At 41.2% G+C, this 27,992-nt stretch overlaps 1 protein-coding gene across 1 annotated transcript; it reads left to right on the forward strand.

The window, feature by feature from the left end:
* The first annotated feature begins 5,924 nt into the window (after window positions 1-5,924).
* LOC105806078 (cytochrome P450 3A8-like) lies at window positions 5,925-27,992 on the forward strand. The gene is made up of 11 exons (XM_012639133.1): window positions 5,925-6,105; window positions 9,175-9,268; window positions 12,514-12,566; window positions 14,138-14,237; window positions 15,795-15,908; window positions 16,171-16,259; window positions 17,565-17,713; window positions 22,858-22,985; window positions 24,037-24,103; window positions 26,219-26,379; window positions 27,732-27,992. Exons 1-11 carry the CDS (start codon window positions 6,035-6,037, stop codon window positions 27,990-27,992), a joined length of 1,287 nt encoding a protein of 428 aa, XP_012494587.1. The 5' UTR covers window positions 5,925-6,034.

Genomic DNA, 27,992 nt, shown 5'->3' on the forward strand with positions numbered 1-27,992 from the left:
TGTGAAGAACTGGACAGCGTCAAGACTGAAGTAGCCAGCTGAGGTCAGATGAAGAGAATCTTCTTTTGCTACCCAGAGGTGTTTACATTTTATTCCATGGGTGATAGGAGCAGTTGGAGGAATTTCAGCAAAGCAGGAATGTTATAATATCCATGTTGTCTGAAGCTTTGATGGCTGAGGAGTGCATTCCCTGGAAAACTTCTGCCCAAGTTCAGGCAAAACAAGTTAGGATGTTACTGCAACAATGAGAATGAGATGGTGCAGGCTTCGTTGTCCTTTTGCAGCACATTCATCACCATCCTCATCTTTTCCTGTATTAGTTTCCTGTTTCATGAATTTCCTTCCACGTGATCTTCTAAAGTTTCACTGACATTTTCTGATTTCTCTTTTGTTGATTGGTTCATAATCTTTTACTTTCTGCTTTCTGGGAAACCCGAATGATTTTGATTGCAACATATCAGAACTATTTGCAACATCTCACCTTCTGCTAAAACCATGACTTCAGAAAATACATGATTAGGTAATGTGTAGAAGGATGTGCATGTCATTTTTGTAGTCACAACCAGTTCTGTAGCATTTCTAATTGCGTTGGCAATGTGCCGGGAGGGGTGGAGGAAATACTTACACTAGGTGAGGCTGAGACACCTGTCAAGTTGTTTCAGGAGGCCCCTTGAAATCCTAGCAAGCCTGGCACTGGCACAATCTGGAATCATAAGACCTGCCTCCCTGCCCTGGCTTGGTGGTTTAATCACGTGAGCAAGTCTCATCCCCATGTGTCTGCTTCCACATCTATAAATTGGGAATTAAAATCATCCCATCACGACTTATCTCAGAGTTGTCATAAGGATAAATGAAGAGAGACGGGAAGAACTTTAGGAACTATGAAGTGCCGTGGAGATGTTAGTGGTTATTTTCTTCAGGAAATAGATGCTCTGGAATGGAGTACAAAGTGAACAGTTGTGATTAAGTCCTCCTCCTCCTCTTCCTCTGTTCTTTGCCATAAAGTCCAGTGAGGTGCTTGTACTCCAGGGCCCAGAGAGAAGAAAAAACTTCCCCTGCCTCACCCAAGCACTCCTCAGTGGGTTTTCTAAGAGGCCTCAACATGTCCCTGTGCAGGAGGCAGAGCTCTGGACACTCCCCATTCAGAAGGCCTGGGCTGCAGTGCTGCCCCCCAGGAATTCTGTGTGGCCTTGGACAAGGCTGAGCCTGTGCTGAAGAGTAAGACCTTGGGCTCTAAAGCTAGGGGACCTAAACTTGCATCCTGGCTGTGACAGTAATTAGAGAGGTAACCTTGGATGCCAGTTAACCTCTCTGCCATTTAGTTTGCTCCTCTGTAAAATAGGATTTGTAACAATGTCAATGTCGTAGGGTTTTTGGACAGACTGAGTAAGTTAATGCAGAGAAAGCACTTAGAATGATATATATAAGCCATTGCTGACTGAGCTAAGGCGTATGTGTGAGCAAGTGTAGGGTGTTAGTGGGAGTTTGTGTGTGAGAGTTTTATTGACAGTCCCAGATGAAAAACAACTCCAGAATTTAGAACTACTGGCTTAAATGGGCAGTTGTCTTCTCCCAGGTCCATCCTAATCCATCTTTGTTCTGCTTCTTGACCAGAAGAGCTCTTGGTTTTAAAGTGGGCTGGGAGATCTGGGGGACCCTAAATGATATAAACAAGTGAAGGAGAATAAAGGGGATGGATGTCTCAGAAAATCATATAGGGACACAGAGTCAAGAGAGGCGTGCAGTCCTGCAGCGGTCTTCTCATGGGGATAAGGAAGTCCTTGGTCCTCTTTGGTCAAGTCTGGTCAGTTTTCCTCACGGACAGATAAGGAAAGAGGCCCAGGCAAGCCCAAGGTCTCCCACTTCCCATCCTCCGCGTCCTGTCAATTCTGTTGTCTTTATATCTTTCAAAGGAGGATAAAGTTTAAGGAAAGAAAGGAAGATCAACTGCTTAATGCTGCTGGAAGCTTAAGTAAAAGATGCTTTTACTTCATAGATTTTATCCCAATTTTTAATCCAATATTTATTTGTGTTTATTTCTTCAGTTTGTCGTTCTCGTTACCATATAGCTTAATGGGGGCAACAATTCTCACTGTTTCATGTGTAGTGCTTGACATGTGCCCTGAACACAGCAGACACAAAGCCCAACCAACACACAATGACATTCAGGTGAGATGCTCACCACCCCCAATGCCAAGAGAGACTGTGGACCTGCTGCTGTCTTCACCATCACCCCCAACCATGAGGGCCAGAAGTGTTGGCTACTTATCTCCTACAGCCACCAAATTTAGATGCCACACATTTGGCCAAACCAAGTTTTGCCCTGCTGAGAAGAATGGGGAGTTAGGCGTGAGTTACAGGAATATAATCTTACTGTAATTTATTCACACCCTCAAGATGTGACCTCGAAATTTGAATCTATTACCAAATTATTCCTGAACAATATTGACTCCCTATACAGCAAGCAATTCCTTGTCAGTGAGATGCCTGGACAGGCTTCCCAGAAGAGTAAGCACCCGGGCTAACAATATCAAAGGACAGAAATATAGGCGTCATGATGCTCCTGACATCACAAATTCCCTGGACAACCTGTGTGCCGATACTGATAATCTGAGCCTAATGCTTCTCTGTATGTTCTTTGAGATTGAACCTTGATTCAGTGATAACGACACCAAGAAAGAAGATAGGCCATTCGATGTTGATGAGGACACTGTTTCCCTTACATCTATAATTACTTTTCCTTGACTGTCTAGCAATTATTTGTTTGTCTTTATTTTCAAACAGAATAATGTCTGAGTCTTACCCACCTTTGTACCCTAATCACTTCAAGCAGAAATTTAAAAGTACATGATGAATGCTTTTATACAGGAGTGAGCACATGACAGACACAGGGTGGTTGCAGTACTCTTCTGACACACATTGTCTTCCTTACTCATTCAACATGACTCTTACTATGCAAATCTCTTCATGTTAGAAGGTGTTACTTTCTCTAGAATTTAGTAGCACAAAGAATAAGCCTTGTATTACTTACCCTTGCAGAGCACGTCCATTGGCAATGGTTGGGGCACGGTGCCAGCTACATTATAGTTCCAACCAATGACTAGTCTACAGTGTTGGTATGGATTCAAACCAATCAAATCACTTCCTGTGGTTCACAGGACAAGTGAACGGTCATGTCAGGCATAGTTACAAAATACTTGTAGGTTAGTATGTTTTGGAGGAAGATGAACAAATTAGTTTTTATAGAAGTTTTGTTTCCAAAAGAATAAAAAAGGATTTAAGTTTAGGTGAGCTAATTAAGTTGTTGATAGCTATCAAATGACATTATAACCTTTCCTAGTGTGAATGTATTTGGTGGACCTCTCTGTTTGGAAGCATGAAGAGGGAGATACTCTCAACAATACCATTACTATGGTCAGATTTTGCATCTTTCCTTCTCCCTGCTGGAATGAGATAGAGTCCTTTGCTCTGGTAGACCCATGGGGGAGCTGCAGTGGGAATAACCATGGAGATATGAACAAGAATCTCAAACAATTTTCTGTTTCATTCCTGAGTCTCATCATGGCCCACAGTGAGCCTTATCAGGGAGCAGTGGGTGTTGCATACTGATGTACAAGACCAGCAGAGGACTTTTCACCTCCCTTCGTGTTAGCTTTATGTATAATATTTTCTTGTGATCATACCTGCTGGAAAATCAATTATAATCACTTGAGCCTCAGTTTCTACATCTGTAAACCAGGTATAGCAGCATAATCCTATTTAACACAGCCCAGAGAAGCCACTGAAAAGAGACCAAAATTTATCAGAATTCTCTGGACTTTTATCTTCCTTGTCCTGGGGATTTTTCTCCCAGCCTCCCATGTCTGTCACTTGTTGATATTCAAGCTTTGCAGCACTTCTCCGTTTAATTACCTCTCTGTAGGGCCCCATTAGCCCACAGGTTCCAGAGGTATGCCATGTGCACACCACCATCCAAGAGCATTTATGAGTCTCTCTCCCTCTACTGGGAGGCTGCTCCCAAGACAGGGACTGTGTGGCTTCCAGCCGACGCCATGCACAACACTGGCACAAGACATTTACCCCCTTTGCCTTGAATCGGTACACAGATAAATAGAAGAATTCTTGTATAAACTTTCCAGGGGCAGCTGTGGATGGTAACAGGTGTTTCTCAGTGAAATCCCTTATCTAAAGATGAAAAACTATAATGATAGACATTTCAGGCTGTTCAACTAGCCCTCAGGAAAAGAAAAGGAGTCTGGCGACATAGTTGTGACTTAATACATTTTATCAATCAGACATCCACCTACTCTGGCCAATGTGAACCTGATCTGGAGACATACAGGCCAGAAGGATGGAAAGAGTTGGTGAGGGATGATTAACAATTTTGTAGTAGGGCTGAGAGAAAGGATAACAAGAGAAGGAAGTGCAAAAGCTCAGCTTAACTGTCTTCTATTTCTTTTGAGTTTTAAGAACTTTGAGGTTTTATTTGTCATGTAATTCATGATTCTTCAGGCCAAGCAGACATGTAACATTCGTCCACGTGATAATAATGAGACGATTTAGTTTTCACATGCTCACTCTTGCCCTCTCAGGAGGAATATATCTGGGAGCTCTCAGGAGACAGGAACTGTCACAGTAACAGCCCTGGTCCTTACCAGCTCCTGAGACATACTCTTCTCCATTAGAAAATTCTCGACTCCTTAAAATGCAGAAAACCATCTGCTTTAAACACCACTGCCCACATAACAAGACTCAGATCATCTTTCTGGAGTCCTGGGTTCTGTGTGTGCCTATAGCGACCTCTGCCCCATCATTGGTAGCTATGGTGGTTGGGGTCCACCTGGACATCCAGGCTGCTGCTGTCTTCCACTCTCCTTTCACACTCATTGATCCCTGACCTGCAGTCTTCCCTGAGAGAGGGGGTCATTTCTTGTTCAAAAATATGTCTACCTTGCTGTCTACTGCAGGACCCCCTGCAGTTGCATAGGAAGCAGCAGGAATGATCCTGTCGAGTGCAGGCATCAGCTCCATCTTGTTCACACCATGTCCTTCCCTTGGGAGCCCTCTTGCCTACAGAACCACAGTTATCACCCTGAACATGAAGAGATGGGGGCTGAGGCACAGCCAAGCACTTTTACTGGATTAACATCAAGGAAGCTGGTGGGTTTACAACAGTCAGAGGGAAAGGACACACAGGGGCCCAGCCATATCACCAGCTCAACTCCAATAGCCTTTCTGGATGCCCACTGTGTGTGAAGCACTCTATTAGGGGCTGGGGACATAGCTGTGAAAAATACCAGACTGTGCCCTGGACAAGCTTACCATCTGCTAAGGGTTACAGATGTGGAAACCCACAATAGTGGTAAAGAGTAGAGTGGACAACAGCAGAACTGCATGAGGGGGATAGGAGTTGCCTAGAGGAGGAAGTGGTGATAGCTGTGTGGGGAGGTCGGGAAGCGAACTCTAAGACAAGGTTCTGTGTTCCTGGGTTTGAAGGAGGAGTAGGAGTCTTCCAGGAACCCCAGGGGCAGTGTAGGCGGAGGAAACTGCCTGGGTAAAGATCTGGAGGCATACCTTATTTGGATACATTCCTCATATTTCAAAATGAGGGCAGCCCTGGAAACAAGGCAGATTAGAGGAGGTTTAATGTTAATGGCTTTAATTGAGTTTATGATATGAATCCATAAGCTTTGGACTTAGTGATAACTCTGAGTTTCCATGAAGTGATAACTCTGATTGAGTTTCTATGATTTCCTACAGAATATGAACTCTAGTAAGGTCAACGTGGGTGTGTCTGTGATTCTTTGTCAGCTGCCAAGGTGGAGAGGGCTCCTATGACTCACGCGGAGCACAGGTGGCCCTATTATTGGCTGCAGCTCTTGCCCTGCCTTCTTTCCCAGTCCATAAACATTCAGCCAGGCTCACTGAATCATCTCTGGGCTGGGAAGGGAAGCTCCACACGCAAAGCCCAGAAAAGAGCAGCACACTGCTGAGAGAACAATTCAGAGAAGAGAACTGAAGAAGGAAAGCGGACATGGACCTTATCCCAGACTTTGCCCTGGAAACCTGGGTTCTCCTGGCTACCAGCCTGGTTCTACTCTATCTGTGAGTATCTGTCCAAGCTCCACTGTTCTGTAACTTTAGACATGCGGTACAATCTGGCCCTTCTTTCTCTTATCTGTTTTGAAGATCAAAGAAGATAATTGAGGGAAAGTTGCTTAACTGTTGGATACTACAAAAACATACGGTTGTTGATCTTAGGTAGATCTGTGGAAGGAATAAATAAAACTCCCCCGACACCATCCATCTTCCAAGTTCTCTAACTAGGAGTGTTTAGTGACACCATTTGGTCCTGGGGCCAATTTCTGATTGACCATGAGTTTGGACCTAGACTAATCAACCAGGATTCAGCACAGGCAGATTATAAACAGCTGGGCACTGTGTGCTTGGGATCCTCACCCCCTTCCCAAGCTCTGGGGATTGTAGGCACAGGAGAGGGTGGCTTGGTGATTGTCTCTTTAACTTCCCCTCTGGGTTCTGTGTCTGCTGCAGGATATGTGTACAGAGATTGTTCCCTGTAAACCTGGGTGGCTCCTGCTCCCCTGCCTTCCACCCCAATCATGATTTACACAGGCACCATGGGGTACCCCAGATTTCATGGGAGGCTCTCCCTTGCCTTGTACCTCTTTTCTGTGCCATCCCCCAGAACTCTTCTTGCTCGTATAATTCAACTACTCCACCCAGTAATATGCAGAATTATTTACCTCTAAATGGTGGATATTTAGAGCAGAGGAGAGATCTGGAGGAAATCATGAAGTTTTATTCTTTTCTTTCACCTTTTTTGTATAGTGTCTGGACGGTTAGCATTAGCATAGAGCTTTATTTCTCCCCTGATATTAATCCGCAAGAGGCCTGAAAAGCAGAAACCACAAAATCCAATTTAGATTATCTTAATCTGTCAGTCTAAAGTAGTATGTGAGACTGTGAGCAAGTGGGGATATAAAAGGCATCTAGGGAGCAGGCAGAATGAATTGAGAGAATATTCCTCATCCCTCATGGCCCAACCCCCAGAGATACTTCTGGGTCCTGACCCCCATTAGAGATACTTCATGGCAGATGGGCTGGCATCTCACCTGCTTAAGCCTAGGCACAGGGACACCATCTGTGTCACTCTGTGTGTGGTGTCTCTGGTAGTGAACCTATCGTAGACATTCAGGCAGTCTGGCAAACAATACCTTAGCTCTAGAAGACACTGGTGCAACCCAGGAGTCAGTAGCTGTAACATAGACAATGCCCTATTTATGGCAACACAAACACAAGAGAAATGATTGGGTTTTCCTACTACCCTTCATTGTACCAAAGGAACATTATCAAAAAGAGGAGAGCTGGTAAGAAACTAAGAAATTCACCCAGCCTGTCCTCTGCTTTATAGGGTCCCATGCAAGTTTAGAAACTAGACTAGATCTTTCCTTGGGGGCCAATGCTGTTGACAAATTAGCTTCACTGCATGGCCTCACTTGAGAGTTCACGTATCATGTCGAAGTTCAGAAACAGAGATTAGTTTAATGGGTTTGCCATGGTAACAGTAAAAAAGGAAAGGACTGGAGTAGGAATAACCAAAGCCTCCCTGGTTTTAGCAGTTGGTGCAGACACTTCCACTAATTCTTCTGGCGGAAGGATCCAAGTGGGCCTAGCTGAGCTGTGGCTGCTGGTCCTTCCAATACATGTACTTTCACACCAGTTTTCGGTTTTATTTTATCACATATTATAAGATTTACTGGATTTGTACAGAATATTTGGAAACTATAGTGGTCTAAAAGCTAGCCTGTAAAGAAGAGGAAATAAGGTCTTAATTCAATTATCTGGAACATTTTAGAGTTATTTATGTCATGTAACATAATGTATCTTATGCTATCAACAAGATGGAGGCTGAACTTTGGAAGGCCCTTCTCTTTCAGCTAACACCACCTGTGGGAAATGTGGAACCATTTATACACACCATACTTTTCAGCCACCCTTTCCTCATTTGCCTCTATAGGGCCAACCTTGTGGGCCTAGAAGCTTCACGGTTAGCTTTGTGCCTGGGAGCCACTTTCCTCAGCCTCTATACTCCCTCCCATCTGCAATCACTCAGTAGCACCACAGTGGGAAGGTCTGCAGGGATCCAGAACCCCAAGTTGGAGGAGGCCATACATGAGACACCAATGATGTCTGCACCAGCATTAATGGATTTTCCTACAAAGGGAGTTGATGTGCAGAGGTGGTGAAATGACTGCTTTGTAATTGGCCACCTTGGGAAAATGAGTGTGCCTGGCACTGTGCTTCTCAGGGATCACCTGTTGGAAGACCACATTGCACAAGGGGAGGAAGGGCCTGGACATGGATTCTGTAGTCATTGGTTCCTCTGCAGAGTGTCATTCTGGGAACATACAGGTCACATATCCTTCCCTATAGCTCAAGTTAACCAGATCATCTGACCACGGATAATTGGGTATAGATAAAAAGTGCTCACTTTTCTACAAGTCCAATGGAAGCCTTGAACACTGTTGTCATTCTATAAAAATAAGAACATTGGGACTCCTCTAAGACCTCCTTCTGAAGGCAGTTTTACAAAGGGCCGGATCTTAAAACAGGGTCAGATTTTAGAGGGAAGAGAAAGGATAAGTCTCAGAACAAACCCTAAGAACAGTGTCACCATAGGCTGTGGTGACCATCTGTGATTGAGTGCATGCACTCACACAAAATCACATCATTGAAGCAGAAGAAAAAAATTTACACCTTTTTTACTGAGAACAAGAATTTCCAAATCATGGAAGAGTTAATTTACTACATGGACATAAGAGAATGAAATGCCCTGGAAGAATTCCAGTCTGAACCACTCAAGGAGCATTCAATTTTGGGAACATTTATAAAGTATTCATACCAGGATTGGAACCCTGAAGATTTCAGCTCCTTTTAGTTGATCATTCTGACTTGGGGTGGGATCTCACACAGGAGGCAGGAAAGAAGATGATGGGCAAATGCAGCTATTGCTGTTGGCATTGCAGTTATTAGGTATTGCCTAGGCACGACTTCTCTGTCTTGGCCACTGCAGTTCCTTAGTCAGTGACTGGACAGCTCCCGTATCTATAAAACCACAATCCCTGTTACTTGGCTTTCTCTTTCACTTTATAGATATGACACTCATTCACATGGACTTTTCAAGAAGCTGGGAATTCCTGGGCCCGCACCTCTGCCTATTGTGGGAAATGTTCTGTCTTACCGCAAGGTGGGTATTTTTGAACTCGCTCTTTTGCTTCTTATGGTTGCAAACACCAGCTTTTTCCATTGGTAAAAATGCCCCTCCTCAGAAGGAAGTTCTGAGGTTTTACACCTCAGAAATGATGTGTAGACCCCACCCAGAGCATAGCCAGGTTCACTCCGGGGTTCTGTTGTCTATTCTTGGGATCCTCAGATTTGGCTCAACTGAACAGCCCAGATCTCTGGCAGATCAGAACTTAATATTCGGGCTTGATGTTCAGACTTTGTGAGGAAAGTCTTTTTGCCTAGTGCATATTCACAAGAAGGTACAGTCATACTTAGTATTAGGAGGAATGCAGGAAGGGGGACCACCAGTAGTGGCTCATTAAGCTGTGTGCACCAAATTCAAACTTTCTTATTTAGCAAGAGCAATTGAGTGCCTTCTTTTCGTTCCTCCTGCACAGCTTGTAAATGTCAGTTTATTAGGCAGCCCTTGTATTCATGGGTAATTTGCACCTATGTGAATTCTCTCAAGAACTGCTAAATTTCTTCTGGGTACTTCATAGTTGTACCCCAGCTTTTCCTCTCCATGGTATATTTTGGAAATAAACAAGGCAAAACAAGAGCGTTCTGCTTTGTTTCTTTTCCTTGAAAGGTGGCACCCTCTGAGTGAGTCTCAGCAGGGAGTCGATATAACTGAGACAAGGTGTTGGTTGTCCATTGACTTCAGATATTTAGCAATGAAATGAATTTTGTTTTGTTTTGTTTTAATAAAAGCAGACCTGCTTTTCCAAAATATCCAGAAAGGAGATGATTTGACAAAATTACCAAGAATTGGCTGGGCCTGGTGGCTCACACTCATAATCCCAGCACTCTGGGAGGCCAAGGCAGGAGGATCGCTTGAGGTCAGGAGTTCGAGAACAGCCTGAACAAAAGCGAGACCCTCATCTCTATGAAAACTAGAAAAAAAATAGCCAGGCATGTTGGTTTGCGCCTGTAGTCCCAGCTACTTGGGAGGCTGAAGGAATAGGATTTCTTTTTTTTTTTTTTATTTCAGCATGTTATGGGGGTACAGATGATTAGGTTACGTATGATGCCCTTACCCTCCCTCCCCCCCAAGTCCGAGCTTCAAGTGTGTCCATTCCCCCGGAGGTGCGCAACGCACTCATTGTTTGTGTATATGCCCGTCCCCTCCTCCCCCCTCCCCCCTCTCTCTGCCCAACATCTAATACATGTTATTCTTATATGTGCACTTAAATGTTGATCAGCTAATACCAGTTTGATGGTGAGTATATGTGGTGCTTGTTTTTCCATTCTTGGGATATCTCGCTTAGTAGAATGTGTTCCAGCGCTTTCAAGGAGTATATAAGAGGTACTATATCACCATTGTTTCTTAAAGCTGAATAGTACTCCATGGTATACATATACCACAGTTTATTAATCCACTCATGTATTGATGGACACTTGGGTTGTTTCCACATCTTTGCAATTGTGATTGTGCTGCCATGAACATTCGAGTGCAGGTGTCTTTTTCATAGAGTGACTTTTGCTCTTTTGGGTAGATGCCCAGTAATGGGATTGCTGGGTCAAATGGTAGTTCTACTTGTATGTCTTTAAGGTATCTCCATATTGCTTTCCACAGAGGTTGCACTAATTTGCAGTCCCACCAGCAGTGTATGAGTGTTCCTACCTCTCCGCATCCACGCCAACATTTATTGTTTTGGGTCTTTTTGATAAAGGCCAGTCTCACTGGAGATAGGTGATATCTCATTGTGGTTTTGATTTGCATTTCCCTGATGATTAGAGATGTTGAGCATTTTTTCATATGCTTTTTGGCCATTATTCTGTCTTCTTTTGAAAAGTTTCTGTTCATATCCTTTGCCCACTTTTTGATAGGGCTTTTTGATTTTTTCTTGCTGAGTTTTCTGAGTTCTAAATAGATTCTAGTTATCAGCCCTCTGTCGGATTTGTAGCACGTGAAAATTTTCTCCCATTCTGTGGGTTGCCTGTTGGCTCTTGTGACAGTTTCTTTGGCCGTGCAGAAGCTTTTTAATTTGATCAGGAATAGGATTTCTTGAGTCCAGGGGTTTGAGGTTGCTGTGAGGTAGGCTGACATCACCACACTTCAGCCAGGGCAACAGCGCAAGACTTTGTATCAAAAAACAAAACAAAATTGCCAAGCATTTAAATTAATTGTACTATAAGTATCATGAGGATTGTGAATTTTGGCCAAGCCGTTGTAGCTAATTCCTCACTCAGGGCCTGGCCCTTGAACATAAAGTCATCAGCTCACATCCATGAGGCGACCAGCAAAGCCTGTGTGCAGACTGGTCTCTGTGCCCGATTTCCTTTCCCACACACTTCAGACTTCCTGCTCAGATTCTAATTCTCCCAACTCAGGCATTTCTTGCCTAATTACTGCCTAAGACTCCATATTTTTCCCTCTGCAAAAGCAATAATATCCTGTTCAACTTGTTCAGATCAACCCTTTACTAAGTGTACCCCAAGATCCATATTTGTAGGACCTTCTTTTGCATAGTTAAAATATCACAACTGAAACATAGCACCAGAAAAATTTATTTTGGGGCTTCAGAAGTGAAGACTTGGAGCAAGTATGGTAATTTGTCCCATGTGAAAGAAGCTGTGTTTCCTGATCTTTTCCATTTTGAACTGGACAGCAGCAGGCGAGCCCATTTTGTCATTTCCTCTGTCACTCGTTACTCATTTTCTCACTCAACAACATACCTTAGACTGATAGAAATCTGTAGACCAAAAAGAGGTCCCTGATGTCTTTGACTTCCAAATTCCACTAGAATTCTAGAGAAAACTCCTGAGATAAATGAAAAGGATGCTGCATGAGATGAAAGAATGTGCATCCCCCTAGACACTTGCTCGCTCTCCCTCAGCCTCAGTTTCCTCACATGCCCATGCAGGTGACTGTTCAGATGGTTATGAGACGTTAGAAAGAATACATGCATGTACAAAAACACTTCAGAAATACGGGGAGTTATTTAGTATTCATAAACAAGGCTAAGTCATTCTATATCTACAATATTTGGAGAAAATTCAAGGGTGACATTAAATCATCCATTGCAATTATCTCCTCTATTTCCCTCCATTCTCCTGAACATCTCTGCACAAAAGGTTTCCTCTTACTTCCAGTGAAACATAGTCAGTCTGATTTCTTCAGATTCCACTCTTTTTTGCCCGAATAGAGGCAGGGTTGAGGATATTTAAAATAGCAATTGAATTTTATGTTGTTTCTCTTCCCAGGGACTTTGGAAATTTGATGAAGAATGTTATAAAAAGTATGGGAAAGTGTGGGGGTGAGTATTCTGGAAACTTCCATTGGATAGACTTTCTGCTGTGGTGATGTACCCCACATATGAAGGACAATCTCAGCCCAGAGCCTCTTGGGATGAAACTGCTGTCAACCGAAATAACAGAGAGAGGCTCTCTGAAAGAAGATATTTATTTGGGAGTAAAGCATTCCAATGGAAATGTGCACGCTATAGCAATCTATGTGCCATTCAGGGAAGTAAAGGAAGAAAAAGGTTGTTAAAGGGGAAAATGAGCAGGATAACAGAACTATTTTGAAATAATTGTCCGTAGCTACAAAGATCAATAACAAGGGGAAACCAGTCCGAGGCTGGACAGGCAGTTACTGGGCAGATGTCCTCCAAGCAGTACTTTTACTGTAACAATACTGTGCTCTTTGTGCAAGGTGTGGTTTTTGTTGAGTATTTTGTGACAGTTTTGTTTTTAGGCATGCAAGCATGAGAATGCTCTCTTCGTAGCCTTCCCAGGATCTGTCAGGCTTTATTTATTTTTATAACATCATTGTGACTCCATTTTGGTTCTGACAACTTTCACACTCTCTATTGAAAAGCTTTTGTAGGTTTATCCTACCAAGAATTACATAGGTCACCAGGTGTTGAGGTCTGCGGTCTCAATGAGGCTGAGAGTGTTGCCAGTGACCACTTTTCTCCAGGTTTCATCGACCAGGAGCTCCCAGCATCGCTTTCTGTCCAGTGTCTGGCTTTTCACCTCTTCTCCTTTTTTCCTACCTTAGGTTACCTTTAATTGCATGAAATGCATCGTTTCAGACTGTTTTAATATGTGCTCGTAAATGCATGGCATTAACTCCCTCCCACAGTGATTCATTTTTAAATAAAGCCAAATTTTTAAATTAATTTTTTGGGTTTAATATGTGCTTTTGAAAGAAGATCTGGGAGATAGCGATGAACAGACTGGAAATCATTTATACTCTTTTTTTTTCTTTCCTTTCTCTGCAAGTGTGGAGCTTTGTTTTCTGATGTTTTTTAAATTTAAGTGAACAATTTTCAAGAGAAGTATGTACAAGTTTTTCTTTGTCTACTCCATTCTACTGACTTTGAAGAAGAGTTAAGGAATATATTAAACCACTGTGTTCCCAGTGGGCTAACAGACTTTATGATTTTGAGGGTGACCTCATCCAACTGCAGCAGCTGTTCCCTTTTCAAAGCTGCTGGGGGTTTGGAAAGAGCCACAGAAGAGGTGCAATCCTGTGTACACTGCAAGCAAGTGGGAGAAGGTTTCCCTCTTCCTTTGTACCTCATAACAAAAGATTTCCTGTTATTTCTAACCATGATCTTATAGAAGAGCTATTTTGTATTTAAATGTGTCTTCTCCACTTGAGCCACATTTCCCTTCATTCTATGAAGACTCCAGTGGCTTCTGTGGTCAGAACCTTGCTGCATGTCCCACCCTACCTTAAACTAGGACCTAATGTTGCTGTGTGTTGTACAACTGGGATATGGATTATGTAATGTGAGGATCAAAGTCTGGATCCCTGGGTGTGGCTCCAGCTGCAGAATTAGGCTTGTAGAGTTTAATCAGCTCTTTTTTCCTGACACAGGTTGTATGATGGTCGACGGCCTGTGTTGGCTATCACGGATCCCGACATGATCAAAACAGTGCTAGTGAAAGAATGTCATTCTGTCTTCACAAACCGGCGGGTAGGCATCCAGGTTTTAACTTTATATCTTTATTTTTTTATTTATTAAATTTTTATTTTGAAATTCTGATAGATTCACAGAAAATTGTCAAGAAAAGGTACAAGGAGTTTCCATGTACACTTCATCCTGCTTCCCCCAATGGTAACATTTTGCATCAGTATAAATCTAGTATATGCCTACCAATATAGTTACAGGAAATTGACATTGATATTATCCACAGAGCTTTTTAAGATTTCGTCAGTGTTATGTGTCCTCATTTTTGTGGATGTGTGTAAGTGCGTGTAGCTTTATGCAAATTTATCACATTCATAGATTCGTGAATGTGATACCAGCACAATGAAGACACAGAACTGTTCCATCACCATGAGGCTCCCTCCTGCTATTCTTCTGCAGTCATGATGTGTAGCTTGTCTTTTTCTCTTAACAGGGCCTCTAATCACAACAAACTTTTTTTAGCTTTGAGTAGGCAAGTTCATTAATTTTTCCTTTCATGCATTGTGCTTTTGGCATCAAATCAGAAAATTCTTCCTCAGCCCTCCTCTATTGTTGCTGATTTTTCTAAAGGTTAAATAGTTGGATGCTTTACAGTTACGTCTATGATCCATTTTCTGTAAATTTTTGCATAAAGCATGAGGTTTAGGTCAAGGTCCATTTCTTGTGGACTATGGGTGTCAAATTGTTCCAACACCATTTTAGAAAGGCTGTCCTCCCTCCATTGAATTGCTTTTTGCACTTTTGTCAAAAATCAGTGCGGCCTCTTTGTGTGTGTCTATTTCTCATTCTCTGTTCTGTTACGTTGATCACTGTGTCTATCCCTGATCCAGTACCACACTGTCTTGACTAGAGTAGCTGTACAGTAAGTCTGAACTGCATGAGGATTCACACCTACTACTTTATTTTTTTTTCCAGAGGACTTCTAGTGATTCCCAAATTAGGAAATAGAATTATCTCTTTCTTTCTCCTCTATCCCTGTGAAAAAAAATTAAGAGAAAAGGACTTTCGAGTAATTGTATTATTTCTTCAAAATAGATTCATAATCTTTTCTGTATTATTTACTATCTTAAAAAAATTACTACCTCAAGGTATTCCGTTGTCAAGTTGTTCATGCTATGTTGTAAGTAAAGACAGAAGTAGTCTCAAGCAACCCACAGTCTGCCAAGGCCACCTGGAAAACTGTCACCTGTCCCTTTTTTCTCTGCACAGCCCTTGAGGAGGTACAGATCTTGTTCCCCTCTGTTACCCTGGAAGAAAAGGTTCCCCACCAGGGGGTCATTTGCATTTAAAAGGAGACTCAGATTCAGAGGCTGGAAACCACACCAGGTGACCTCAGACACACACACACACACACACACACACACACACACATACACACATGCTTAGAGGAGGGCAGGCATTTAGGATAAACCTATAATACACTGAGCACCTAGCATGGAGCCTGCCACCTGGGTGACAGTCACCTAACATTTGTTAAATGAGTGATGTTGTTTCATACATTTTTACATCTGTGGAGATCTAGAAAACGTATAAAGGACAAAACGGTTTTGATTTGAACTCCAGCCTTTTGGTCCAGTGGGATTTATGAAAAGTGCCATCTTTATATCTGAAGATGAGGAATGGAAGAGAATACGAGCATTGCTGTCTCCGACCTTCACCAGCGGAAAACTGAAAGAGGTAAGAAAATACGAGGACTTCTACTTAGAAACTGAAAGTATGAATTTGGGAACAGGGAGAAAATAACATTATGGTCCCTATCCAGGAGGTAGTCCACTAAGGTTGAGCTTCCTAAAAATGGTCTTTTATCTTTCTGCCCAGAAGAGAGATCACAAAATTCATTATAAAATATCACTTCCTACTCCATGCTAGGGAAAGCCATGTCCTTCTGGGACTTGAGTCTACACATTTAACTATGTATGGTGTTGTGTTTTGTGCTTAGATGTTCCCCATCATGAGCCAGTATGCAGATGTGTTGGTGAGAAACCTGAAGCAGGAAGCAAAGAAAGGCAAGACCATCACCTTGAAAGAGTAAGTAGGAGCACAGTCTCGGGGTTATGAGCTGTCATGAAACCCTCTAGCTGCCTGCCACAGAGCTGATGTTCCCACTGTTAAGTTATTGCAGTGACCAGACAGAAGCAGAGGTGTGGTGTTACAACTCCAATGTGCCACCGGCGGGAGGGGGAGATTGCATGAGAAGGCAGGGCAGCTGGAAATGGGGAAGGGTCTTTTCCCCTGTGCACAGGAGTCATGAGTAATTAATATGATGAATTGTTCTTTGAATGTTCTGGAAGACAAAATACATAGCTTAGAAAGAAGAAACATGATTGCACCAAAGTTTTGGGCACAGATGGTATGGAATGGTGGGAGGTCAAGTGGCCGAGTACCTGTTGGCTGGCAGGGGCAGGGCAGAAGATTAACAACAGGAAACTTGGGAGAACTTCGATCCCTTCATATTTTCACTGAGGATACCATGAAATACTAAATATTAAAACTTCCCACCACTTCTCCTTTGTTCAATCTCAAAAGAGAGAGGGCCCTGTAAAGGCTATGGTTAGAGCAATCCTGTCATTTAGTCTAAACAGATGTATGTCTGATTATGCAGGAAAGACAGGTGTACACTCAGCCTGTCCTGTGCAGACTGGGAACTTGTGCTCACTTGATAATGGGACCCCCCTCAATCAATTTTGGTGGGATCTATTATTTTGTTATCTAATATGTTTTTACCTAGGAACATTCTCAGTTCTTACCTTTTACAAAAATGCTCCTGCCAACAGGCCAACCCCAGATCATAGGAGTTGGGGGAAGTAGGCCTTTCAGGAGCCTTACAGAGAGTGTAGAGGAGAGAAGATGTTTGTGGCGACTCAGAACAGGGTCTTGCTGTTCTGTGCTAAAGATCAATCAGCTCTTGGCATAGACTCTGCTGAAGCAATGTCTCCTTTCTTGAGTCCCTAGGAACAGTTAGTTATTCCACTCTTGTCCTGATGAAGCATGGCTTACACCCCTGTTGTCATCCACACTCAACATACTCTCCTGTAGTTTGTCTGACTCTGGGTCTCTGTCCCCTAGTGACTGAGCTCCTAGAGCTCAGAAGTGGGTCTAACTTGACTTAGTGTCCCCACCAACCCCAGCACAGGGCCAGCTGCATCACTGGCACTTGATAATCACATCGTGACTGAGTGGGATGGGAGATGATCCAGCAGGTAGTTCTGAAAGGCCATGGTTCTTGACATCTCCTGACAATTCACACGGATTTCACACCCATCCTGCTGCATGTGTACTAGAAAAATGGTGAAGCAGTGCTAATTTCAATTTTCCATGTCTTTCTCTACTCAGCTTCTTTGGGGCCTACAGCATGGATGTGATCACGGGCACATCATTTGGAGTGAACATTGATTCCCTCAACAACCCACAAGATCCTTTTGTGGAAAACACCAGGAAGCTCTTAAAAATTGATTTTTTAGATCCTGTCCTTCTCTCAATAAGTATGTGGACTATTATTTCTTTTTCTCTCTCTTTTTTAAAATAACTACTTTATCGAGATATAGTTGAAATACCATATAATTTACACATTTAAAATGGACATTTCAATGGTTGATAATACATTCAAACATATGTGTAACCATCACCATTGTCAACTTTACAATATTTTCATCAACTCAGGTACCTGTAATTTTTTTTTATTTTCTTAACATTATTTTTTTCTTTTTTTGTTTTTCTATTTTTCTTCTCTTTATTTCAGAATATTATGGGGGTATAAAAGTTTAGGTTATATATATTGCCTTGGCACCACCTAAGTCAGAGCTACATGCATGCTCAACACTGAGACAGCGTGTACCTTACCCATTAGGTGTGAATATACCCATCTCTGTTTCCCCCTCCCACCTGTCTGACACCCAGTGAATATCACTTTGATATGTGCACATTAGTGTTGATCAATTAGTACCAATTTGATGGTAAGTATATGTGGTGCTTGTTTTTCCATTCTTGTGACATTTCACTTCAGAGAATGGGCTCTAGCTCCATCCAGGATAATACAAGAGGTATTAGTTCATCATTGTTTTGGGGGCTCAGTAGTACTCCATGGTATACATATACCACATTTTATTAATCCACTCATGCATTGATGGGCATATGGGTTCTTTCCACATCTTTGCATTTGTGAATTGTGCTGCAATAAACATTCGAGTGTAGATGTCATTTTTATATAATGTCTTTGTTTCCTAAGTATAGATAGATGCCCAGGAGTGGGATTCCTGGATCAAATAGTAGTTCCATTTTTAGTTCTTTAAGGTATCTCTACATTACTTTCTGCAGAGGTTGTACTAGTACTCGAGGTAGTACTAGCCCTCCAGGAGTGTATGAGTGTTCCTATCTCTCCACATCCATGCCAACATTTGTTATTTTCGGGCTTTTTGATAAAAGCCATTCTCACTTGAGTTAAGTAATACCTTATTCTGATTTTGATTTACATTTCCCTGATGATTAGAGATATTGGGCATTTTTTCATATGTTTCTTGGCCACTACTCTATCTTCTTTTGAAAAGGTTCTGTTTATGTCCTTTGCCCACTTTTTAATGGGGTTGTTTGATTTTTTTCTTGCTGATTTTCCTGAGTTCTATATAGATTCTCGTTATCAGCCCTTTATCAGATGTATAGCATGCAAATATTTTCTCCCATTCTGTAGGTTGTCGATTTGCTCTAGTGATAGCTTCTGTGGCTGTGCAGAAATTTTTAATTTCATTAGTTACCATTTATTTCATTTTGTTGATGCTGTGATTGCTTTTGAGGTCTTTTTCATAAATTACTTCCCTACGCCAATGTCTATAGGAGTTTTCCCAATATTTTCTTCTAGATTCATATAGTTTCGTGCCTTAGGTTTAAGTCTGTTAGCCATTGTGTCTCGATTGTTGTGAGCAGTGAGAGGTATGGATCCAGTTTCAGTCTTCTACTTGTCACTATTCAATTTTCCCAGCACCATTTATTGAATGGGGATTCTTTTCCCCAATGTGTGCTTTTGTCTGCTTTGTCAAAGAGCTGATGGCTATAATGAGGATGGTTTTATGCCTGGGTTCTCAGTCCTGTTCCAGTTGGTCTTTGTCTCTGTTCTTGTGCCAGTACCATACTGTTTTGGTTACAATAGCCTGGTAAATTGATGCCCCCAATTTGTTCTTTTTTTTTTTTTTTCAGCAAATTATGGGTGTACATATGTTTAGGTTACGTGTGTTTCCCTTGCTTCCCTCCCCCACCGAAGTCCGTGTTTCAAATATGTCCATCCCAATTTGTTCTTTTTGCTTAAGATGGCTTTAGTTATATGGGTTCTTCTCCTGTTCCATATGAAGTGTAGAATTATTGTTTCTAGATCTCTGAAAAATTATGTTGGTAGTCTAAAAGGGATTGTATTGAATCTGTAGATCACTTGGGGTAGTATAGACATTTTAACAATGTTGATTCTGCCGATCCATGAGCATGGTATGGTTTTCCATCTCTTTACATACTCTGCTATTTCCTTCCTCAGTGTTTCATAGTTCTCCCTATAGAGGTCTTTCACCTCCTTAGTTAAATACACTCCTATGTATTTTCTTTTCTTTGTTGGTACTGTGAGAGGTATTGAATCTTTGATTTGGTTCTCAGTTTGACTGTTGTTAGCATATATGAGTGCTACTGATTTGCTTACATTGATCTTCTAACCTGAGAGTCTGTTGAACTTATTTATCAATTCCAGTAGTCTCTTGGCAGAATCTTTGGGGATTTCTAGATATAAGATTATAACATCAGCAAAAATCAGTAGTTTGACCTCTTCTGCTTCCATTTGGATGCCCTTGATTTCCTTCTCTTGTCTGACTAAGACTTCCAGCACTATGTTGAACACAAGTGGCAATAGAGCACACCTTGTCTGGTTCCAGTTCTACACAGGAATGCTTTCATTGTTTCCCCATCCAGTATGATGTTGGCTGTGGGTTTGTCATATATGGCTTTTACCATTTTGAAGTAAGTCCCGTCTATGCCTATTTTGTTAAGTGTTCTTATCGTAAAAGGGTGCTGAATTTTGTAGAATGCCTTTTCTGCATCTATTCAGAAGATCATATTGTCTTCACTTTTAGTTCTGTTTATGTGGTGAATTACATTTATAGATTTGCATATGTTAAACCATCCCTGTATCTCTGGGATGAAGCCCATGTGGTCATGATAGACTATTTTTTTGATGAGCAGCTAAATTTGATTTGCTAGGATTTTATTGAGGATTTTGCATTAGTATTCATAAGAGATATTGGTCTGTAATTTTCTTTTGTTGTTGAGTCCTTTCCTGGTTTTGGTATCACAGTGAAGATGGCTTCATAAAACATGTTGGGGAGGGTTCCTTCCTTCTCAATGTTGTGGAATAATTTCTATGGGATAGGTACCAGTTCTTCTTTGTAAGTCTGGTAGAATTCAGGTGAGAAACCATCTGGTCCAGGATTTTTTTTTCAAAAGGATTTTATTGCTTCAATTTCAGTACTTGATATTGGTCTATTCAGTTCTATTTCTTCCTCATTGAGCCTAGAGAGGCACCGTGCTTCTAAGAATTTTCCCATTTCCTTGACATTTTCAAGTTTGTGTGCATAGAGATTTTTATAGTATTCACAGATGATAGTTTGTATTTCTGTGGTATCAGTTGTAATTTCTCCATTTCCATTCCTAATTGAGTTTATTAGAGTCCTTTCTTTTCTGCTTCTGGTTAATCTAGCAAGATGAATGTCAATGTTATTTATCTTTTCAAAGAACCAGCTTTTTGTTTCATTAATCTTTCATATATTTCTTTTGTTATCGATTTCATTTAGTTTTCCTCTGATCTTGGTTATTTCTTTTCTTCTTCAGAGTATGGGATTGGTTTGTTCTTTTTCCAGTTCTTTGAGTGAATTCATTAGATTTTTTTTTTTTTGGATTATGATCTTTCTGTATTTTGGATGTAGGCATTTAAGAGTATGAATTTTCCTCTCAGGGCTGCTTTAGCTGTGTTCCACAGATTTTGATAACTTCTGTCCCCTTCATCATTTAATTCAAAGAATCTTTTGATTTCCATCTTACTTTCCTTCTTGACCCAATAATCGTTCAGCAGTAGGTTGTTTAGTTTCCATGACTTTGTGTAGAGATGAGTGTTTCTGTTTGAACTGATTTCTAATTTTATTCCACTGTGGTCTGAGAAGATATACCATATAATTTCTAGTTTTTAAATTTGTTGAAACATGTTTTCTGGCATAGGATGTGGTCAATCTTAGAGAATGTCCCCATGAGCTGATGAGAAGAATGTATGTTCAGTGGTTTTTGGGTAGAAAGTTCTGTAAATGTCTCTTAGGCCCATTTGATCTGGAATTCTGTTTACATCCAGTGTTGCTTTGTTTATTTTATGTTTGGAAGATCTGTCCTGTTGTCAGTAGGGTGTTGAAGTCTGCAGCTAGTATAGTGCTGTTGTTTATCATTTTCTTTACATCAAGTAGGATTTGCTTCAAGAATCTGGGCACACCGGTGTTGGAGGTGTAAATATTTAAAATTGTTATGTCTTCTTCTTGAATTGTAAACACCTGTAATTTTATGTACCACTAACCTGTCAACCTGATCACTCTATGCAACCACTAATCTATATTCTGTCTCTCTAGATTTGCCTATCCCGGACAGCTCCTACAAATGATTTCCATGATATTTCTCTTTCTCTATTTTTTATTCCCCTTTTCATTGCTTTCCTCTTTATATAATTGTGTTAATGTCAGTAGTCAATGCCTGCTTTCATTTCTGAGAGTATTAATATAAGTAGCCTCTCATTTTTTCTTGGTCAATCTAGCTAAAGGTTTGCTAATTTTGATGATATATTCAAAGTGCAATCTTTTTGTCTTATTAATTTTTCTCTAGTGTTTTAAGTGTCTATTTCATTAGTTTCTACTTTATTTATTCTTATAATTTTTCCTACTGCTTTAATTATGTTTATTTTGTTTTTCTTTTTTCACTGTTTTATGGTGTAAAATTAGAGTATTGATTTTAGATCTTTCTTTTTTTATACATTTAGACTTTTAAAGTTATAAATTTTCCTCTGAGCACTGCTTTTCTTATATCCCATAGTTTGGGCATATCATATCATCATTTTGATTCATTGTAAAACAATTTCTAATTGCCCATTCGATTTATACTTTGACCCATTGCTTATGGAGAAGTACATTATTTAATTTCCACATACTTCTGAGTTTCCCAAATTTCTTTTAATTATTGATTTCTAGTTCCATCCCACAGTAAATGAAGGACATAGGATGTATTATTTCTATCACAACTACTATTTCATGAAAAGCACAATTAATTAAAGCAGCAGACCATAGTCTTGTATAAGGGCTAAGAGGTCAGGGAATTTAATCCTGTTAACTTAATCCTGTCACCCAAAATGCAGAAGAGGTCATTGATTTCACAGCTATAGTGGTGGCCCCTAAGTGTGGATGTGCCATTGCTCAGCCATTGGCCTGGAAGATGAGCCAAGGTCACAGAGGGAATGGTTCTTGCTTGAGAAGCCTGAAGTCTCTTACTTTTCACACTCATAGAGAAAATTTTAATTGCTCCAGGTAAATTTTGTGTTTTCATGATGGTTTTCTTTTTTTATCCCCTATAGCACTCTTTCCATTCCTTACCCCAATTTTTGAAGCATTAAATATCTCTGTGTTTGCAAAAGACATTACAAACTTTTTTAAAAACTCTGTAAAAAGGATGAAAGAAAGTCGCCTCCAAGATAAACAAAAGGTAAAATCTGGTGGTGGTTACGTGTAGATGTTCACTTTTTGATAATTTGGGAAATTATATTCTTATAATTTGGGCATTTATGTGTATTTTTTAAAGGAAGACAGAAAAGTAAAGAATAAAAGAATTCATTTTGTAGAAATGAAGAGGTGGAGGATGGGAGGCAGATATAAGAATGAGACAGACTATATTTAAAATTAGTATCAGGCACAGTAATTAGTATGTCATAGCATAAATGTTGGTGAAAAAAAATTAACCACTTCCCTTCACTTCAGTAAATTGTCAGAGGAAAACGATTACTCTTTAACAATGATTTTACTGCTATTATAATTTCCCAACACTGTAGACTGCTAAGGAATCATTTTAAGTTATTTCAGACATTCTCCGAGGAACGCCCTCTCTGGCTACCTGCTGAATATAGTGTATGTTAAATATGAGCATGCTCAATGGACACAGGTGGGCCCAGGTCTTCTCTCGGCCTTGGGGCTGTAAGCCGGCTGATCCTGCTTTGCCCTCATGAGGCCTCCAAACCAGGCCAAGGATGCCTACAGGTCACAGAGGCAGAACTGGGTACCTAGATATCACTGAACATTGTACAGAGTTCTGGGAGGGTGGAGCACTTGACGATGCTACCACAAAAAATCTGCAAAGGAGCTCTGAAAATGTCAGAACATTAATCTATGTGGCCATTGCTTGAGAATGAAGTCATCAGAACAAAAAGAACTTAAGTCCTAAGCAAGCAGGTGTGATGGGAAAAGGAGCAGGCAATTCTTTGGCCAGGAAACACTGTGCAAAAGCCAGAGAAACAAAAGATCAGGGAGGACAAAGACCAAAAACCAGTTGCACATGATAGCTGCAATTCTCCCAGGGAAACATCCTGCCCTCTGGGGTCTTAGATGGATGTTTTTGTTCACTGATGACTCAGGCAACACCTGTCAGACTCCGGACTTCAGGGACCTATATTGTCAGAAGGGACATTGAGGACTGCACTCCTGATTTAATTCTGACTTCATAAGTCACTTTCTGTCACTTAAATTTCCCTTTCTGCTTCCAGCACCGAGTAGATTTCCTTCAGCTGATGATTGACTCCCAGAATTCGAAAGAAACTGAGTCCCATAAAGGTAACCAAGGGGACTTCTTGGCATTCCTGTTGGGGAAGACTAGAGGGAGGGGCTTGTTCCGAAAATGTGCAGAAAGCTTTCCAGGAAGAGGAAAATTTCTGCCACACTGCAGAATGATACACATTCAAATATTAGAAATGGTAGCTTGATGTACCTTCTAGAAGCACACACGAATAGCCATGTTTAAAGCAGGAAGGGCAGCCCTTAACAAGCCTCTCACACCTGGAAGTCACCCAGGGGTCTGTGGATCACCTACATCAGAACAAATGCAGGTTCTCAGCCTCCTCCAGATCCACTGAGTCAGAACCTCTGCCAAGAAATTTGTATCTAACATCAAATCAGGAGGCACACTGGCCCAGTAAGGGTGATTTTAACTACGAATACTTGGTGAAAGTGTGCTCACAAGCTCAATCTACTGTAAAGATTTATTTTTCCCTTCATAATGAGTAAGTAACCTATGGGGAAAGATTTTAGACTATGTAAATATCCTATTCCTCCTGACGTTTCACCAACTAGTTTCACCATCAATGGCTTCTTCTGACTCAAATTATAATAACTATGATGGTGGCAAAATAAGGATCATGGTCAGTTTCAAGCTTCAAAAGTTTAACAACCATCTCACAAAAGTCCTGAATATTTACAATTGGCTCTACAGAGCAAGGATGGACTTGCCCCAGCACACTACAGTACATGTGTCTATGTGTCCATCTATTCTATCATCTGTCTATCCATTCTCTACCTATCTATCATCACTCTATCTATCCCAATACAAGTTTCTCTGACGAAGGAAATAGTCTATCATTTCCCTGTTCTATACAGTCACCACTGGACACATGGGGCTACTGGGCACTGAACAGGTGGCTAGAGCCACTGAAGAGGAATTTTAACATGTATTTAATTCTAATTAATTAAAATTTAAGTTTAAACAGGTACATGTGTCTAGTGGTTATCTCAGTGAAGAGCAGAGCTCTAAACTTTGTGATTATAGCACAAATTCAAGTCAGTTTCATGGGGTTGATGCTAACTGCATAAAAATTTGATAGTTGAATTTACCCACTGAAGCATCACAGAACAATCACTGGAAAATCACAACTGTACAGACACTTCTCACACTCATTTTGTATTGTTTTTAGTAATGAATTACATGGGTGGGGTGGGCACCATATGTATTTCAGTAGTTTGGATATATGAAGGTCCTGATCCAGTCCCAGTGAAACATTCCAAACCCTGACCATGCTCTGCTTCTCTCCAGAGAAAAAAATAAAAGAGGAGGCCAACTTGTAATCATAAAGGCTTCTACTATTTTAGTGCCATTCATCAGACTAGGGTCAGTCACCCCCCTTGAGCTCTTTGTCTATTTCTGTAGTTTCTGTACTTCCTGACATAGTCTATTTTGAAAAACTGATCTTCCAGTACCTGATGCCTCTCAGAGGTAAAATCCATGCTTCTCAGGCACACAAATCACCACATCTCCTGAAAGGTCACGTACTGATTCTGTAGGTCTAGGTGGGGCTTTAGATTCTGCATTTCTAATAAGCTGTAGGATCCTGCTGATGCTGCTGATGCATGGACCACACTTGGAGTAGCAAGAGTTTATCTGTAGCCCAATATTGTTCCCTTAAGTTCCCTCCACCATGTGTAGACGAAAGATCCTTCAATTTTCCCTAAAGCCTCAGTATTGCAAATTCTCAAAAATTTTCAAGCTCCATTGTAAGTAATTAAAATAGTTTAAATTTTTCCTGGCGCACAGGTTACCCTATATTTTACTTACAACTGAAGTACTTTTCTGATTATCCAAGGGACACACCCATAACACTGAGTATGTTAGACAGAAATGCTCTCTGGAAATACTCAGATGTGTTGGTGGTGAGGATGGCATGAAGAGTGGATGGGCCACAATCATATACACCTCGAGATAAACTGGGTTAATACAATGTTGCCTTGTTCTGGCTCTATACCACAGACATCAGAAGGAAAACTACTCCAGTGAGACTCTGAGTTACTTTCCCACTTTTTCAACAAGGAATTGGGAACCCCTCCGGAATTTTTTTTCCTGTAAACTGTGATCTTCTACATTGACCTGCTTTGCCTAACATATCCTTTCTCTCCTTTCAGTTCTGTCTGATCTGGAGATTGTGGCCCAGTCAATTATCTTCATTTTTGCTGGCTATGAGACCACTAGCACTGCTCTTTCCTTTGTTATGTATGAACTGGCCACTCACCCTGATGTCCAGCAGAAACTGCACGAGGAGATTGATGCAGCTTTGCCTAATAAGGTGAGTGGATGATACATGGAGAGGGAGGGAGGAGGTGAAGCCTTAGCAAGAATGCCTGCTCACCACTTCCTAGGAGGAGTTTTTCCAAATGTGTAAGCCTTGATTTTTTCACAGACACTACTTAGGAAGGCTCTAAAGACGAAAAGAAAGGCAGAAATATAGGTATTGGATGCTGCTCCCAGAAATACAAGACATTTCTAAAACTGTGCTGGTCCTCATGCAACTATGATCAGTTACAACTATAATGCAAAAAAAAAAAAAATCAAGAAAACCTTAGTGGCATCTAACAATAAGCATTTATTGCTCACATGTCTGGATAGATAGCTTAGCAGGCTTTTTACTCTGGCTGTTGTCTGATCATCCTGGCCTCAGGTGCACTCGGCAGGTGGACCCAGCTCTGCCCACCACCTGTCTCATGCTGCAGTCATGGAGCTAGTGGTGAAGAAGCCAAGTAGAAGCCAGGGTTTCTGGCTCCTGTGGAATCTCTTAACCTCTACACCATTGCCTCCAAATACCAGATGAAGTGCTAGGGACATATCACCCACACTCTTTTCAGATCTCTGCCCAACTGGGATCCTTTGTGGTGTGAAGAGACCTGGCCACTGGGGCTGGCAAGGCTGGTCGGGCAGAGAGGTGAACACAAAGGGATCGTTTTTACAGTTGATAGTCAAGCCCTGAAGCATTAAGTAGTAGACCGTTTAAGCAAGAGGGGATGGGGATGAATGTGGGACTTCTATCCCCTTTATAAGTTTTACTAGAATTGAAATTGTGTACCCTGGGAGCTTCCAATCTTAACTTTCTTTTGTCCTGTTTGGGTTGGAGATACACTACTTTGTCCTCAAATTATTTATAGAGCTTGTTATAGTCTTTCTAGCAACATGTTATATATATAATCAAAGAGTTACCAAGCAGGATTTCCAACTAAAAAGCCTTATGTGGAACAGGGGGATTTGCTCTTTACATGCTCTTTTCCCTTCCTGGGTACACATGTGGCCTCGTTTTTGCAAGGTGACATAGACTTTGACATATTGTCGTGAAATGTAATGTTCACCCTCCTTTCTTCACATTTGTTAATGAGAGAAGAAAAGGCACTATGTGGTGATGCTCATGATTTCAGTCCCCGGGTAGGGGATGTTCCCACAGGTCTCCCACATCTGTAACATCTCCACATGCCTAATGGGACATAGAGCAGATCAAGCTCTTGATAGTTATTAAAATGCCTTAAGGATGTGAAGGTCCTCTGCCAATATGTTTCTTTTCATCCCCTAACACTTCAATAATACTCAATAGACTGCACTGACAGTTGATTTCAACTCTCAATTTATTAAAACATGGGGTTTTTTTGTTCCTAGACACCTGCCACCTATGATGCCCTGGTACAGATGGAGTATCTTGACATGGTGGTGAATGAAACTCTCAGATTATACCCTGTTGCTGCAAGAATTGAGAGGGTCTGTAAGAAAGACGTTGAAATCAAGGGAGTGTTCATTCCCAAAGGGGTAGTGGTGTTCATACCAGCTTATGCCCTTCACCGAGACTCAAAGTACTGGCCAGAGCCTGAGGAGTTCCGTCCTGAAAGGTACAAGGCCCCTGGGAAAGGAAGCCCACTCTGA

Source organism: Propithecus coquereli, unplaced genomic scaffold (assembly GCF_000956105.1).
Source record: "Propithecus coquereli isolate 6110/MARCELLA unplaced genomic scaffold, Pcoq_1.0 Scaffold137, whole genome shotgun sequence".
Lineage (NCBI taxonomy): Eukaryota > Metazoa > Chordata > Mammalia > Primates > Indriidae > Propithecus > Propithecus coquereli.

Coding starts and splice junctions, on each gene's coding strand:
- LOC105806078 (XM_012639133.1), top strand. CDS start 6,035: ATGGACCTTATCCCAGACTTTGCCCTGGAAACCTGGGTTCTCCTGGCT. Junction 16,260..17,564: donor AAGACCATCACCTTGAAAGA/GTAAGTAGGAGC, acceptor TTCTCTACTCAG/CTTCTTTGGGGCCTACAGCA. Junction 24,104..26,218: donor AGAAACTGAGTCCCATAAAG/GTAACCAAGGGG, acceptor CTCTCCTTTCAG/TTCTGTCTGATCTGGAGATT.